A 17,227-nucleotide genomic window follows, 5' to 3' on the forward strand; every position below is an offset into this window, starting at 1 on the left:
AGCCAATCACAGACGAGAGGTAATAGAAGAACCAAACATTAACATCGGTGACTTCTGCTTGCAGAAGGAGAGAAGAAAAGAGAAAGGGACATTTCTAGCACAAGAATGTAAACCATCTTGCATTGAGAGGCAGTTTTCTATGGCAAAAGCTAGACTTAATACGTACATATCATGCTGCACTAATATAGTGCAAAAATATGCCAACAGAAAAGATTAGTAAGAGCAGAGCAGAATGGATCTGAGACATATTGACCCCTCAGTACTCTGAACTCTGAACTCGGGTTCTTTTTGGGACCAAGTGACGTAAGTCCAAAACATAGAAATGATAATAAAAAAAGATTTGTGCTTTGGAGCCAAACCTTTGTGGCGGAGGCCTTCTGCAGCTACGGCTGCTCAGAAGGTCGCTTGGCGGGATGGAAGAGAAAGAAAGGCAGACTTCCATGAGAAGGTTTTTTTCTGAAGGCTCTTGTGAAACAAAAGTATCAAAATGTAAATAAAATAAAGAATTAACCACCAAAAAAAGATCTGGTTCACTAATAGAAATGGTTTCCGTTTGTGTTCCTGTTATTGTTCTTTGAGTGTTGTGTCTTTTAGGGCTGAAACGGTCAACCGTTCCCCAGTGGGAAGTCCAGATAAAGCCATGGGAGCAGAAGCAGAACTGGTGTCCACGACCATCTCCCTGCAGAGACAACGTCGTCATGGCGACCAGGCTTTTACTCTGAAAAGCGGAGGTCACATGTCGGCGTCTCCGTCGTAGGCCAGCGTCAGCGGCTTCAGTCTGTTGTTCATCTGGCGGCGCTGAGGCTTCTTTGGTTTCTTACTGCAGACACACAGACAGACAGAGAGACAGACACACAGACAGACGGAGAGACAGACACACAGACAGACAGAGAGACAGACACAGAAAGACAGACAGACAGACAGACAGCCAGACACACAGACAGACAGACAGACACACACAGACAAACAGACAGAGAGACACACAGACAGGAGAACAATGAGATCAAACATTTAACTCTTTATGTGTGCCTAGAACATATTTGATAAAGAGGTTTTATTTGATCCTATTGTCACATTATTGATATAATAATAACAACCAAATGTCTGGGTGAATCAAGTACCTATCAAATGGATCTAATCTAGTCTAATCTCTCTACCATGTCTCGGTGAATCAAGTACCTATCAAATGGATCTAATCTAGTCTTATCTCTCGACCATGTCTGGATGAATCAAGTACCTATGTAATGTAGCTAATCTAATCTAATCTCTCTACCATGTCTGGGTGAATCAAGTATTTATGTGATGGAGCTAATCTAATCTAATCTCTCTACCATGTCTGGGTGAATCAAGTACCTATGTGATGGAGCTAATCTAATCTAATCTCTCTACCATGTCTGGGTGAATCAAGTACCTATGTGATGGATCTAATCTCTCTACCATGTCTGGGTGAATCAAGTACTTATGTAATGGATCTAATTTTACCCAATCTCTCTACCATGTCTGGATGAATCACGTAGTAGACCAATAGCTAGTCAGCAGGAGGAGATAAAGTACTTATATATAATATTGTATATAATCCAATACAGAATATGCTTTGTCAAAGAATGACAACAATTAAAAACTACAAGAAAACATGGATTAAGAACAAACTTAAAATATGTGATCTTTATGTACCAAGAGAGGGCAGTGTTGTGTTAAGAATGTCAGGGAATACATAAAATGCATGCAGTCACAACTGCTGAATGGTTGATTGATGTATGACTGAATGATGAATGAATGAATGATGGTGAATGCATGAATTGAATGTGGTATGAAATCCTAAACGTTTTGTCACAGAGCACCACGACGTGTCACCTGACAGGGACTTAGCCCATTCATTGGTCCCCTGGCCTGTGACATCACAGACGTCCTCACCTGCAGGTCCCATCAGAGCGATGGTCCCTATGGGGGCTGAGGGGCGGGGCCGGACCAGGGCCGAGGCACTGAGAGGGTCTCTAGAGGCCCCCCATCAGAGCGAGGGTCCCTCTGGGCGCCAATGGGGGCGGGGCCGGAACAGGAACAAGGCACTGAGCGGGTCTCTAGGGGCCCTGAGCGGGTCTCTAGGGGCCCTGAGCGGGTATCTAGGGGCCCTGAGCGGGTCTCTAGGGGCACTGAGCGGGTCTCTAGGGGCACTGAGCGGCCCTGAGCGGGTCTCTGGGGGCACTGAGCGGGTCTCTAGGGGCCCTGAGCGGGTCTCTGGGGGCCCTGAGCGGGTCTCTGGCGGCCCTGAGCGGGTCTCTAGGGGCCCTCAGCGGCCCTGAGCGGGTCTCTAGGGGCCCTGAGCGGGTCTCTAGGGGCCCTGAGCGGGTCTCTAGGGGCCCTGAGCGGGTCTCTAGGGGCCCTGAGTGGCCCTGAGCAGGTCTCTAGGGGCCCTGAGCGGGTCTCTAGGGGCCCTGAGCGGGTCTCTAGGGGCACTGAGCGGGTCTCTAGGGGCCCTGAGCGGGTCTCTAGGGGCCCTGAGCGGGTCTCTAGGGGCACTGAGTGGCCCTGAGCAGGTCTCTAGGGGCCCTGAGCGGGTCTCTAGGGGCCCTGAGCGGGTCTCTAGGGGCCCTGAGCGGGTCTCTAGGGGCCCTGCTACGTGATGAGCGTCTCTACGCGGGGGAGGGTCGAGGATGATATCGACGTGGAGGTGGGCCGCGAGGGGAAGGACTGAGCGGAGCGGAGCTGGGGGGGCTGCCCGCTGACGGACTGCTGGGGCGGGGGGGGCTGGGAGGGGTGGGTGTGGGCGGACGACGGCCGACGGCCCGCCCCCTGCGGCGGGTCGGGCCCCGGGGGCCCGCGCTGGTCCTGGGGGTCCTGCTGTAGCCTGCTCTGGCAGTCGGGACAGGTGTAGGACACGGCCAGGCTGTCCCGCTGCGCCCAGTACATCTCATCAGTGGACGACCGGGGGCTGGCCGGCCCCGCCCCCGCCTCACGGGAACGTGAGCTGGGGAGGGAGGGAGGGAGGGGGAGGGAGGGAGGGAGGGAGGGAGGGAGAGGGAGGGGAGAGGGAGAGGGAGGGAGGGGGGTGGAGGGAGGGAGGGAGGGAGAGGGAGGGAGGGAGGGAGGGAGGGAGGGAGGGAGGGAGGGAGGAAGGGAGGGCGAGGGAGGGAGAGGGAGGGGAGAGGGAGGGAGAGGGAGGGGAGAGGGAGGGCGAGGGAGGGAGGGAGGGAGGGAGGGAGGGAGGGAGAAACGACAGAAACAAATGGAGGGAAGAAAATAACTTAAAGGAAATGATGAGATGGTTTGATGAGGAAACAATAAAATCTGTATCAAATAAATCCAGAAGGGGAACATTGATTTGACTTAAAATTGAATAAACAAAATAAATGGGTGAAAGATTGGATGGATGAATGAAGGGTGAATGAGCGCGAGGAGAGGACCAGCAGTAGTTGTGGGCCGATTGTGGTGTCTTACCACGCTAAGTACGTCATGGACACGATGAACACCAGCAGGACAAAGACTCCCGCTGCCACTCCGTACACCCAGGTCTTCAGTTTGCCATCTGAAGAGGAAGAGACGACGTGTCAACACGGGACATCACCTGCTCACTAATGTTAAACAACATGGTCAGCACAGGGTCACCTCTTATTGTACAGTCATTCAATTAGAATTTACATAAAGACAACCATTATATTAAGTTATTTAAGCGAATAGAAATGGTAAAATAGTATTTGCAACCGTTTAGTTAACTTTAATGTATACTCTAGTGTAGAGTCTACACTGAAGCCAACAGATATAAGTTCTTTCTTTGAACTGCAGGGGGCAGTGTGACCACACTGAGAAAACGTGAACATGAACCAGCCACGTTTCAAAGGTAAATCAAAGGTAGGAAAGGATGGTGGTGGTGCCATCCCCCTTAGAACCCCCCTTCGAGCAGAGCCACACATCTACATATCCTCCCCCAGGAAGGGTTTATGTGCCAGATGGGACCGGGGAGTATGTTCAAGAGACAAAGAGAATAGGAATGGCTCATTTCAAGGTACGATGTAGCACAAGGTATGATTAATTAATTAATAAATCACGTCTGTCACGTGAGATCATAACATGGCCTATTATTATCTTCTGGTACACTAAATGAAGAACTATGGATTCAAACACCGTTGTGCTTGTCTCCACAAGAAAGAGCTTCTCTTACGCATGGATTTATTATTCTAGACTGAATCACAACATAGTATTTATAACTGTACTGAATCACGGTATAGTATTTACAATTCTACTGTATCACAGTATAGTATTTATTACTCTGCACTGATCAAAGTATAGTATTAGTATATTATTATAGTGCTGAACCTTCCTCGTCCATCCATCAGTCCACCCCCTGAACCAAGCTAACGCTAGCAGGAGCTGAGCCAGGAATTGGGACTTCCACGGGCCCAGAGATTCATCATCCCCATTATGAAGGGGTGAGTCTATATCTGAACAGATATAGACTCAACCCCTTCGTGCCCCTCCCCCAGCGAGGCTGGTCCCGGGTCCAGCGGCGGCCTACCTTGTCCGAAGGGCTGCAGGAACCAGGTGCGTCCGGCGCGGCCGGGGGAATGGCCGGCAGTCAGCGTGGGGTCCAGGGGGGCGCGGATGGTCTTGACGTCCGTCTTGCTGTCCCCCGCCGTGGGGATCTCCAGCACGGGGATGACGGTGCACTGGTCCAGCACGCCGTCCGAGGTCATGACCTCCGTGTAGCCGTCCTCACAGCCGCACTGGCCCGCCTGGGTGGGAAGGGGGCACGTGGTTATCTAAGAGCTGGAGCGGGCCTCTGAAGGGCTCAGGGTGTATAGTGTAATACTACTACTATTATTAGTAGTATGTGTAATGGACGCGTAATGGACTCCGTATCGCTCTTTTCAGTGATGGATTCAGGGGAGTTTTATTAAGTGTATTATGGTGCATCAGAGTTTGATTATGTCCATTGTGATGCCTTTCATAACACTTTTAAATGTGACGCTTCTTCCATTTAAATAGACTAGCTGATAAAGAGGTGGGAGGTTTGACAGCTGCTCTATGTATATGTGTACCGCTGAATAGTGTAACAGTGTTAGAGTGCAAAGCTGTTGAGAGGGTGTTGATGTAAAAGATGTTAATATCGGAATGGTCTCCAAACACTCCGAATAGTTCATCCCCCTCCAACGTCGGGAGGGGGTGGGGGGGTCTGTATCTCCAGACAAGCCTGCTACCACCCCCACTTCCTGAAACCCCCCTCCCAGCTCGCTCTCTCCCTCTCCCTCTCTATCTCTATCCCTCTCTCTCCCGCTCCCCCTCTGTCCCTCTCTCTCTCTCTCCGCCCGAATCCCGCCATCTACTCCGTCATACTCACCATGGGGAGTCCCCAGTGCATTATGGGTAAACTCCTGAGGGATAATACCCTAACACCCCCCAAATACTGGAAGTATAATTCTGTATAATTCTGTTGCAAGCAGAAAATGTGGGAATAGAGAGGGACTCATTCTAATCCCCTTGAGGGCAAACAAGAGAGAGAGAGAGAGAGAGAGAGAGAGAGAGAGAGAGAGAGAGAGAGAGAGAGAGAGAGAGAGAGAGAGAGAGAGAGAGAGAGAGAGAGAGAGAGAGAGAGAGAGAGAGAGAGAGAGAGAGAGAGAGACAGACAGACAGACAGAGAGACAGACAGACAGAGAGAGACACAGACAGACAGACAGACAGACAGACAGACGGGGATGATTCCCTCAATATGTAAACAGGATGATGGCTACTGCTCCCATGGTAACACCCATGTGCTTGGGGGGTCTTACCTCTGTGCAGATGGAACGAGGTTTCCTGCAGGGCGGGTCACAAGACCTGTCAGAGATGGGCCTGGTGGTGGGGGGGCATCCACCTGCAGGGGGGGGATAGAGTGAGATCTCTATCATCTGCACAGGAAAGAGACGTGTTGTTGAGGATGCTACATAGGCCTGCAGACACAGCTCTCTCTCTCTCTCTCTCTCTCTCTCTCTCTCTCTCTCTCTCTCTCTCTCTCTCTCTCTCCGCAGGGTTTTGTTGGACACACAGTGCATCAGTGAGGACCGCCCATCTCATTATGCTAGCTCTCGTTTTTGATGTGTGCTGGGAAACCCAACCGTTGTTAATGAGCTCAGCGTGAAAAGCACCGCACGTACCCTGCTCTAATCCCAGGACGGTTCCCAACCTGGGCTGCTTTCCCTTCTCTGTCCTCCTCCACTTCCCCGTGCCTCAGCCAGCCCACCGCATGGGGTCTGAGCTCGAGAGTGAACACGCAGGAGCAGCTCAGAGTAATGCTGAGCAGGCAGAGGGTTTAGGTCCCCGGTGAACAGCCTGGTTGTTCTGCTCTACTACTGTACAGAAATGAAAACACAGCCCCCCCCCCCCCCCCCCCGTCTCTATGATTCACACCCAGTGACTGGGTGTAGAGACAGAAGGAAAATAGTAAGGAAACGGTCCAAGAAAGTGAGGGAATCTACTACGGTACTCTCTCAAGGAGCGCCCATCTGCTGCTGCTCCTTATCTCTTATCTATACTATACCACTATACTACTATACTGCTCGCTCTACACTATACTGCTCTCTCTACACTATACTACTATACTGCTCTCTCTACACTATACTAATATACTGCTCTCTCTACACTATACTACTCGCTATATATTATACTACTATACTGCTCTCTCTACACTATACTACTATACTGCTCTCTCTATACTATACCACTATACTCCTCTCTCTATACTATAGAGAGGAGAGGGGAGCCACAGCGGGCTGAACCGATGCGTCTAGCTGCAGGGCCCCAAGGAGAGACACACTGAGGGGAGGGGGAGGCAGACCGGAGTAAGGTTTGGTCCTCCCCTGCTGCTCCACATCGGTTTGTTATGAACGTGTATTTTTCAACTAAACAGTCTGTATTGATTTGTTGAGGACAGGAGCAATAACTTGGATTCGATGTACCGGCAAGCCATGCATGTCATCAATGTTTCAGAGTGTATTCCCTTTTGGGGTGGTGGGCAGGGGGTATTGGCCACCCTATTCAATCTAAGCCTGGCAAGAACTTGTCCTGGCACGGAAATGAAAAATGTCCTCATCTTAAAAACCAATGCTGCAGAAATCTATTTTAGAGTAAGTCATGTAATCCACCATTGAACACAGGTCAAATGAATATAGCCTAATTAAAATCATCTGATAGCCTATACGCAATCCTGTAGCTCTTCATCTAACGGGACAAACCTGTTACCAGGGAAGAGCGATCAGATGGACCAGACTGTGGAAGCACATAAACACAATACTACTGTAAAGGGGTGGAAAGGTTTGGGATCGCTGAAATAGTGAGCACACCACCGCATGTTGGCTCCCTGAGTCGCATCAACGCAGCTTTAGTCTGACCCACACTAGTTGTTAAAACAGCAATAAAACCAAAATGTATACATATGCCCACTGTGTGACTTTCATCAGAGGAAAAGACGCGAGTCGCGTGTTCACTGCTAGCCGCATTCATAAAGACCTTTATTAGCTTGCTCTTTGGGTTACGCTGCATTCATCTGATTGGCTGAGGAGTTCTGGAGAATGGCTTCAAATTAACTGCTTAAGGCAAGGGGACCTTTCTGCTGAAGGGACTGAAGATCATGCAAGATATACCGGTAGACCAGTAAATATTAATACAACAAATCCATTCTGCAGTACAAATTCTACACACCGCTTGGGCCGACTAAATTAGTCTGGAAATGGGAATTAAATGGAGCAGAACAGATAACAATGTGGTTGTGCCTGGTTTGTAGTCGCAGCAATGGCATATACACACAACAATACTATTCAAAATCCCCCTGACAGAATCACTGGCCAGCATGATGATATTGACCATGTTTGGTCCCGTGGCTTGTGTTTATCCATCGCCTGCAGTTCTCCGTCTGAAGGCCATGAAGCTGGGAGCTGGCTCAGCACTTCAGTTCTTAGCACTGAGGTTTGACAGAAATGAAGCAGTTCTATGAAGAAATTAAAACGGGTCCCAAAAAAGCTTGGATTAATCCAACTGAAACATATTCCCGGAAAATGTGTTTTTAGGTTTGCAAAAAAATGTAAAATGGTGATGCGTTGGGGGGGAGTTCTTGAATATTTATAAGCTTGATGAGGGGGTTCAGTGTGGATATGCATGTGGGGAAGCCGCTCACTACTGAGGGATCATTTGCAACGAGGTATTATACATGCTAAACGTGCATGCGCACAGACACACGCAGAAATACCAACATGCACATACACACACACAGCATACACACCTGCAAATGTATGTGCTTGTGTCGAATGTGCACGTGCACACACGCACGAGTACATACACGCGTACATAAACGTGTGCGCAGGCACATGCACCGTACGCACACACACACACACACACACACACACACACACCTGTCTATCATAGAGGCCTCCAGCATGCATACCATCTGGGGTATTAGTAGGTCTTGGATTTGTTGTCGTGTGTGTTTAATGAAAGCTCCGAGCTAGACACTGCATGCTTGCCTCATACCCACAACACAGCAGCACAGAGCTGTAAATAAACAACAAGTGTAATTCATTCCTCAAGGAGAAGGAAGCAAACGATACACCTGTCCGGTATACACCCTGTGCAGGAAGAGTTGAGGAATGCATGACGTCTAGAGCCAGACACAGAGACACAGATGCAGAGAGAGAGAGAGAGAGAGAGAGAGAGAGAGAGAGAGAGAGAGAGAGAGAGAGAGAGAGAGAGAGAGAGAGAGAGAGAGAGAGAGAGAGAGAGAGAGAGAGAGAGAGAGAGAGAGAGAGAGAGAGAGAGAGGGAGAGTGAGAGAGAGAGACTAAAATGAGGTGTGAGAGACAATGAGATTAAATTGGAACACTGACACAGATTGAGAGCCGACAATCACATGCTATGCTCCAAGAGCAATCTGTGTTTGTACGTGCGCACATGCATGCGTGCGAACATTGCTTAACATGTACAGACCCTGACACACACTCGCGCACGCACGCATGCATATGTGTGAGTGTTTGTCAGGGTCTGTACATGATTATTTTGGAACGTTCCGGGAGACTAATCCCGAGTTCCTCGTAATGCTGCAATTCTTCTTATGCTTGGAGGACTCTGCAGTAGGATTCAGGCACTGTGTGTGTGTGTGTGTGTGTGTGTGTGTGTGTGTGTGTGTGCGTGTGTCCGATGTGTGTGTGTGTTTTTCTGTGTCTGTGCTTGCGTGTGCCAGTGTGTGCATGCAGCAGTGTGTGCGTGCTTCGTGTGTGAGAAGGAAGGATCCTTTTCTCATTCTGAGAGGCTGAGCTCATTAGGAGACACCAGTGTTCTCATGTCAAGGGTCTAAAGGCCGCTACGTGTTCAGGCGGATATGAACACCTCACGGCAGACACTCAAGAATTCAGACAGAGGAGAGTACCATTTTGATACTAGACAACCCAAAAAACGTCTTCACTCCCGCTCTGCTCTCTAGGATTAAGCTGTGTGCACATGTGATTGACAGGCAAGATGGATTCCCAAAACCAATCAGGGAAGAGATGTCCTGATTGGTCAGAAATGAGCCGGGAGAGGTGTGAAATGTGAATGGTCTCATCCCAACGCAGGTGTGAGTATTTTACTCACTAATAGATGATGGATGGATTTGTTATTTCTTACAAGTTACAATCTACTTATTTCCTTTAAAATTTACCGAGCCTTTAAGGACACGTTATCCCACGGAATTATAAGATGGTCATGGTTATATTGCTGTTAAACTCTTCGACCCTCTAATGTTTGATATATACTGCTCGAGAGATACTCAGCAATGGATCTTTTACACAAATCTGCCCAAGGAGACACACACTATCACACTGACTGTCTCACTAATGTCCTTATTTAGCTCCACTTCCTGAGGGTGATTAGCTCACTAGTCTAAAGCCGTGTTAATGGCCAGGTCACACGCTGTGACGGGCTCTGGCGTGCTACTGCCAGGGTTCAGACTGTCTTGCATTGGACCAAAACGTGCGAGGAGTCTGTCTCTGGGGACGCCAAGGGATGGACGGGTCAGTGTGACGTTGTGATTCTTCACCTGTGACGTTGAGGCCGTCCGACCGCTGGCACCACACCTGGCGAGACGCGCTCCGCCAGGAACCTGCCATCCACCTGTACTCCAAACACCAGCCCTCTGCGGAGAGACACGTGGTTACAGCCTGCGGGACCCTCCATGGGGGCCCACCGTGCGGACGGGAGGGCGGGAAGGACCCAGACTCAGCCTCCAGACATTCACCCAGTCAACAACATCCAGTATACACAAATAATAGGAATATCATTATATTATAGGAATGTATACATGAAAAATGGTTATAAATATAGAAAGAGATGAACGAAGAAAGAAAGAAGGAAATAAATAGTGAAATACAGAGAGAGAGACCAGAAGAAAGTAAAGACCGAAAGAATTAGTGAAACACAGAGAGAGACCAGAAGAAAGTAGAGACCGAAAGAATTAGTGAAACACAGAGAGACCGTAAGAAAGGAAAGACAGAAAGAAATAGTGAAACACAGAGACCGTAAGAAAGAAAAGACAGAAAGAAATAGTGAAACACAGAGAGACCGTAAGAAAGGAAAGACAGAAAGAAATAGTGAAACACAGAGAGAGACAGTAAGAAAGAAAAGACAGAAAGAATTAGTGAAACACAGAGAGAGACCGTAAGAAAGGAAAGACAGAAAGAAATAGTGAAACACAGAGAGAGACCGTAAGAAAGAAAAGACAGAAAGAAATAGTGAAACACAGAGAGACCGTAAGAAAGGAAAGACAGAAAGAAATAGTGAAACACAGAGAGAGACCGTAAGAAAGAAAAGACAGAAAGAAATAGTGAAACACAGAGAGACCGTAAGAAAGGAAAGACAGAAAGAAACAGTGAAACACAGAGAGAGACCGTAAGAAAGGAAAGACAGAAAGAAATAGTGAAACACAGAGAGACCGTAAGAAAGGAAAGACAGAAAGAAACAGTGAAACACACAGAGAGACCGTAAGAAAGGAAAGACAGAAAGAAATAGTGACACACAGAGAGATACCGTAAGAAAGGAAAGACAGAAAGAAACAGTGAAACACAGAGAGAGACCGTAAGAAAGGAAAGACAGAAAGAAACAGTGAAACACAGAGAGAGACCGTAAGAAAGGAAAGACAGAAAGAAACAGTGAAACACAGAGAGAGACCGTAAGAAAGGAAAGACAGAAAGAAACAGTGAAACACAGAGGGAGACCGTAAGAAAGGAAAGACAGAAAGAAACAGTGAAACACAGAGAGAGACCGTAAGAAAGGAAAGACAGAAAGAAACAGTGAAACACAGAGAGAGACCGTAAGAAAGGAAAGACAGAAAGAAACAGTGAAACACAGAGAGAGACCGTAAGAAAGGAAAGACAGAAAGAAACAGTGAAACACAGAGAGAGACCGTAAGAAAGGAAAGACAGAAAGAAACAGTGAAACACAGAGAGAGACCGTAAGAAAGGAAAGACAGAAAGAAACAGTGAAACACAGAGAGAGACCGTAAGAAAGGAAAGACAGAAAGAAACAGTGAAACACAGAGAGAGACCGTAAGAAAGGAAAGACAGAAAGAAACAGTGAAACACAGAGAGAGACCGTAAGAAAGGAAAGACAGGAAGAAGGTACTTTGGACCAGGTAAAACAGCTATGAGTGAGCCTGGGCCCAGACCACGGTTTTGGCCGTCGGGGGGGACCAGGGGTACACAGTGCCCACCTGTGCAGGGGCGGGCCTCCCACTCCTGCTCGGGACAGGCCAGCAGGTTCTCGGGCTCCTGGGCCACCACGGCCCGGGAGCGCACCTGCACCGCGCCCAGGCCCAGGTCGGACCCCCCGATGCAGTTCAGCTGGCAGGGGCTCCAGGCCGTCCAGTCAGTCAGGTAGCACTCCCCTGCACACAGACACACACACACACACACACACACACACACACACACATACACACAGAATTGTAAGCTAATACAGTTTAAGGCTGCACTACGTACGCTTTGCCATTAGCAACCTCTAGGGACTTGACTTGGACTTGGCTCCAGTTATAGCTGAGAAATGGGAGGGGTGCAGGTAGAATAAAAAGTACACAAAAAAGAGAAGTGGAATCTTTTTTCTAAAAAGCAGAACCCCAGAGATCTTTCGGTACTAAAGGGTTATGTTATTGCATTTATCTCCGCATATCCGCTCAAATGCCATCGCTGCCGCAGACTGACTCAGAAGTGGTAGGACAAAGGTCAGAATACACATCCGGAAATTAAAGCTAATTCTTCAAATGTTCTTCCCCTAACTCCAGGAGCCATTTCCATTCCGATACGCCTGATGCCTGGCTCCCTCAGCTATGAGTAAATACTCCAATATTAAGAAAAGGGCAGCAAGACGCCTTCGCAATACCCAGGCTTATGTTTTAAAACCTTTATTCAATAATAATCAGGAGACCAATTCTCAAAAAACAAGTCCAGCTATCAAAAATAATATGAATTCCGAGGCTTGTCTAAAGTTTATTTGCAATATGAGCTATATGAGTAATTTCATTCGCACAAAAGAGAATACGGATGTTGGCATTTTGCCAAATGTGTTGTTTGACTTCAGACACTTCATACACAGACCTCCCTGGAAACTCCCTGACTCTTCAGGCACACTGAAAACTAGATATTAGCGTGGGATCCTTTGAAAATATAAAGTGACAATAGTAAGTCAACTGTAAGTATACGGTTTCATACCAGGAGTATGTTTAAGATGTTTAAGATCATCTTCTCCACTTCGGCTTTGTGGCTAGTTTGATTTGAATATACCCCTCCTCCTAAACCCCCCCCCCCCCTGCAAATACCCCACCTGCAGTTAAGTTGCCCTTTTATTGCAATCTACTTCTAGTCTCCCTGTCCTCCTAGCTAGGCAGCTAGCTCTACTCCTAGCTCCTAGCTACACTAGCAAATTAAAGTAGGAGTGAGTTCTTAATCAGATTATGAAACACTTTTCTGATGCGAGCATGCTCAGTGTGTCCCTGAGACCGGAGAGAGTCTGGTCCCTGGGGGGGCCAGACTCTCTCTGGTCCCTGGCGGTCTGCTCACCTGGGCAGGGCACGGCGCAGCTCTCCTCCAGGACCACGGGCCGCTCCCCGTCCACGCCCAGCTCCAGCTCCCCGCACAGCCCCTCGTCCACGGGGCTGCCCGTCTCCCGGCCCGACCCGTCCGACACGAAGCAGGTCACGTTGCGGTAGCGCAGGCCTTCCCCGCAGCGCGCCCCCTGGTGGAGAAGGGGAGAACGCGGGCGGGTTCAGCGGCCTGAATGGACCTGGGCCGGGGGCCCCTTTGGGCCCTGGCTGCTGCTCTCTGAGAGAAGACCTACAGCTGGTCAAGCGGAGGACTTAAGGGCTCCTTTTTTTGGCGTGGGTTCTGAGAAAGGCCATTGATTTTAGACCGCTGCCGTCTGATTTCTGCCCAATCGGCGCAGCTTTTCCTTGGTTGGTTCGGGGATCCCATCTCGACCGGTCAATCACATGTGCATTAAATGCAGCCCCTCTCAATGGCTTCTGAGCACAGAGAGGGAGGGAGCAGACAGGGAGGGGCTTTTTATGGGTTGTTAAGTTTCCAAATCTTGAAAAGGTCTCTCCTTTCACAACTCCCGAATCTGGCCTGCAACAGCTTTAAGGTTTGTCCTTTTGAAACGTAACGATAGCGCTGGACCGGCCGCCTTAAAGGTTAAAAAGACTACAGAAATAGTCCAGAGCAAACTGTGGCTTAAGTCCACCCCAGGCAAGGACAGAAGATTGGGATGAAATGTCTAAGCTAGAGCAAGGCCTAAAGAGAAGAGGATCAGGAGGGGGTGAAGAGACAGGGAGAGAGAGGGAGAGAGAGAGAGCGAGAGCGAGAGCGAGAGAGAGAGAGAGACAGAGACAGAGACAGAGCGAGAGGGAGAGGGAGAGGGAGAGAGGGGGGGAAGGTAATCAACAGAAGAAGAGGAAGACAGAAAGAAAAATAATGATAAAGAAATTAATCAAACGAAAAAAGAAAAGGCGGAAGAAAGGGAAATAAAGAATAAAAGAGGGAGGAATAGAAGAAAGGCATAAAGTACAAAGGTTAAATAAAGAACGAAAGAGGGAGGAAGAGAAGAAAAAGACAAAGACGGTAGGAAAGAAGCCAAGAGAAGAAAGGACAGAAGAAACACAGAACCAAAGACAGGAGCAGAGCCAGGGGCCACTGACCTCGGAGGCGCACTGGGACCAGGGCGAGTAGCGCCAGCGGTAGCAGGGCTTGACGGGGCAGGGCTTCCACTGCTCCACCTGGGCGGGGCAGGGCCGGCCGTCCCCCTGCGGCGCCTGGACCACCGTGCGCCGGCGCAACAGCTTACCTGGAGGACGCACAGCCGCTGAGAGCATGAGACTCCTGAGGCACCTGAGACCTTCACATGGTGGCTCATATATAGATATATAGATAAATAATTGTATTTATAGATCATATCATCGGAGTAAATGAAAGAATCATGAGATTGATTGTTGGATTATACTATATGCCAATACCTATATTCTGTGGAGCGTTACACATTACACAATATGTGTCAACACAACACATATACAACATATATACATAAATACATCTATCAACGGTACATTAGAGCTACAATGCATAACGTTGTTCTATAAATAGTGAACAAAACCAGTAATCCACACCTGCCATGCACATGGTTCAGAAGCTAGGTTCACACTGCACATGGTCCAGAAACTAGGTTCACACTGCACATGGTCCAGAAACTAGGTTCACACTGCACATGGTCCAGAAACTAGGTTCACACTGCACATGGTTCACTAACTAGGTTCACACTGCACATGGTCCAGAAACTAGGTTCACACTGCACATGGTTCACTTACTAGGTTCACACTGCACATGGTCCAGAAACTAGGTTCACACTGCACATGGTTCACTTACTAGGTTCACACTGCACATGGTCCAGAAACTAGGTTCACACTGCACATGGTTCACTTACTAGGTTCACACTGCACATGGTCCAGAAACTAGGTTCACACTGCACATGGTTCACTTACTAGGTTCACACTGCACATGGTCCAGAAACTAGGTTCACACTGCACATGGTTCACTTACTAGGTTCACACTGCACATGGTTGACTAACTAGGTCCACACTGCACATGGTTCACTAACTAGGTTCACACTGCACATGGTTCACTAACTAGGTTCAAACTGCACATGGTCCAGAGACCAGCGAGCTGCCGGCAGGGCTGCTCCAGGTGTGATGCTGCAGTGGCTGCACTCAGATTCAACTGCCAGAAGTAGAGCAGCTCACGCCTGCCTGACCTCAATTCCTCCACCTTGTTCTTTTATTCAAGCAGGGACAGACCCGGGGGTGTCCTCCACCCCTGAAAGACTCCCCGCTTCATGTTTGGTTTCTTTTTTTTACTGGCTGTGGGGCTGATTTGAATATTTACATATTTCCAATCACATAGTAGTAGAGGATATTTACAGATTCTAGTAATGGGTGCGTCTGCCTCGCACAGGAGTGCACATGGTTTCTTCCTCTCCTCCTCAGCTGACATTAGATGTATACAGAACAGCATTTCAGCCCCACAAACCACTCACATGCTACCATCCGCAAATTACTACAAATCCAGTTCACGTCGGTCCAGAAAACACCTCTCCCAACAGCCCTGCTGGAGCCCCACAAGGTTTCCTTTGGAGCCCTCTTCTGATGAGACCCGAATCTGTCTGTAGAGGATGGGAGATGAGCGTTGATCTGAGAACACTGAGGGGCCCCGCTGCATTCATTCACAGGGTGCCAAATGATCCGGTGCCAGGACTCTCTCTGCCCCGCCTTGATCCGACGCTTCCGGAACATCACGGCGTCTCAGAGGAGCGATTAACCCGCCAGCCCGTCTGGTCTCCCCCATGTCGCGTGGTGACAATGTCGTCTGCGGAGTGCTGTGTCAGCACATCAGAGTGAACTACGAGCCATGCTTGATGTTCCTCGTTAGTGGTGTTGTTGTCAATCGACCGGTCTCTAGACTCAACAGATGGGTTCGCTCTCGGTCAGGACTCACAGCCTTTGTTCCGCGTTTGACAGTTAAATAACGGGGCGATTTTGTGCAATCTAAACAGTTTCCGTCTCATGTATCACAGGCTCAGGATGTTAGATTGGATGTGTTGGTAGATTGGACATCAGAGCCGAATATTCCAACATGCATGTGAGTTGAACAAAATCCTTGCAGAGATAATGGGGCCCGGCACTTAGGTTCAACCTAGATACCGCCTGGAGCCCGTTCTGCCTCAATCTGTTCTGCTGCTGCGGGCTGGGCTTTTCTACAGCTCGAGATTTCAGTCGACGTCGCTTTCATTTAGCCAATCTGAGTCCAACCTGAATGTGCTTTTCTTGGCTTTCACCGCGCCTCGGTCTGCTTCTTATCTTAGCGTGAGCAGCGGAGCACAGTCTCCTGTGGCTTCGTACTTTTGCTTTGCGAAAAAAACCCAAATGCATTTCTGCTCAAATCTAACACCGGACGTCAAACTTTAAACCCGAGCTGCAGAAGTGAGCAAATCTTTACACACTTTCCATCAGGGGGTTCGATTTAGCCTTTTGATCTTCCACATCTCAAACACAGGTCCATGAGCTCTGAGCTTTACGCTATGCGCGTATCGTCGGTGCTGAAAATGCGAGCACCAGAGGTGTCCATGGTAACCGTGGGATCCGTTGTGCCGTAGCAGTCTTGGCCAGGGGGGATGGAACACGGCCGGTTTGGATGTTAGAAGGCAGCAGGCGACAACTGCTGGAGGATTATGGGTAAAGGGGGAGCTTTTTGCCAGCTGTCAGCGAGCAGAATTTGGGCTGCAGAACACACACACACCAACACGCTGCCACAATCATATATCAGCATACAACTTGGACTAGCCTGGAGGAAAATAGCTGCCTGCCACTCCCTGTGTTTTATCCCCAGCCAGGATGGTGCGTTTGACATGGAAAACATCAAAAACAAGTAACAGTTAAAAAAAACGATGAATCCTGCTCACTCACATTCCTGGCTGTAAAACAGAAAGGAAAGAGAAGGCAGACTGATCCGATGGTGGGGTTCTCTCTCTCTCTCTCTCTCCCCTTTCTGTCCCCTCACTCTCTTCTCTTTCTTCCCATGTTTTCTACCTGCTGTTCCATCATCCGCTCCCCCCGGGGAACAAATTAAGGTTCAGTCCAAATAGTGAAGGCCTTCCACAGGGGTATCTACCTCTCTCTCTCTCTCGTCTCTCTCTCTCTCTCT

At 48.8% G+C, this 17,227-nt stretch overlaps 1 protein-coding gene across 1 annotated transcript in view; it reads right to left on the reverse strand.

The window, feature by feature from the left end:
• Positions 1-732: 732 nt before the first annotated feature.
• The window catches only part of thsd7aa (thrombospondin, type I, domain containing 7Aa), a gene marked incomplete at both ends in the record, with an annotated part of 111,281 nt that continues 94,786 nt past the window's right edge, over positions 733-17,227 (reverse strand). The window contains 8 exons of the mRNA XM_079749399.1: positions 733-820; positions 3,436-3,523; positions 4,511-4,727; positions 5,763-5,845; positions 10,033-10,128; positions 11,701-11,874; positions 13,043-13,217; positions 14,176-14,321. Of these exons, the coding sequence (XP_079605525.1) occupies positions 733-820; positions 3,436-3,523; positions 4,511-4,727; positions 5,763-5,845; positions 10,033-10,128; positions 11,701-11,874; positions 13,043-13,217; positions 14,176-14,321 (1,067 nt within the window). The remainder of the gene's footprint in view (positions 821-3,435; positions 3,524-4,510; positions 4,728-5,762; positions 5,846-10,032; positions 10,129-11,700; positions 11,875-13,042; positions 13,218-14,175; positions 14,322-17,227) is intronic.

Source organism: Pollachius pollachius (assembly GCF_949987615.1).
Source record: "Pollachius pollachius genome assembly, chromosome: 13".
Lineage (NCBI taxonomy): Eukaryota > Metazoa > Chordata > Actinopteri > Gadiformes > Gadidae > Pollachius > Pollachius pollachius.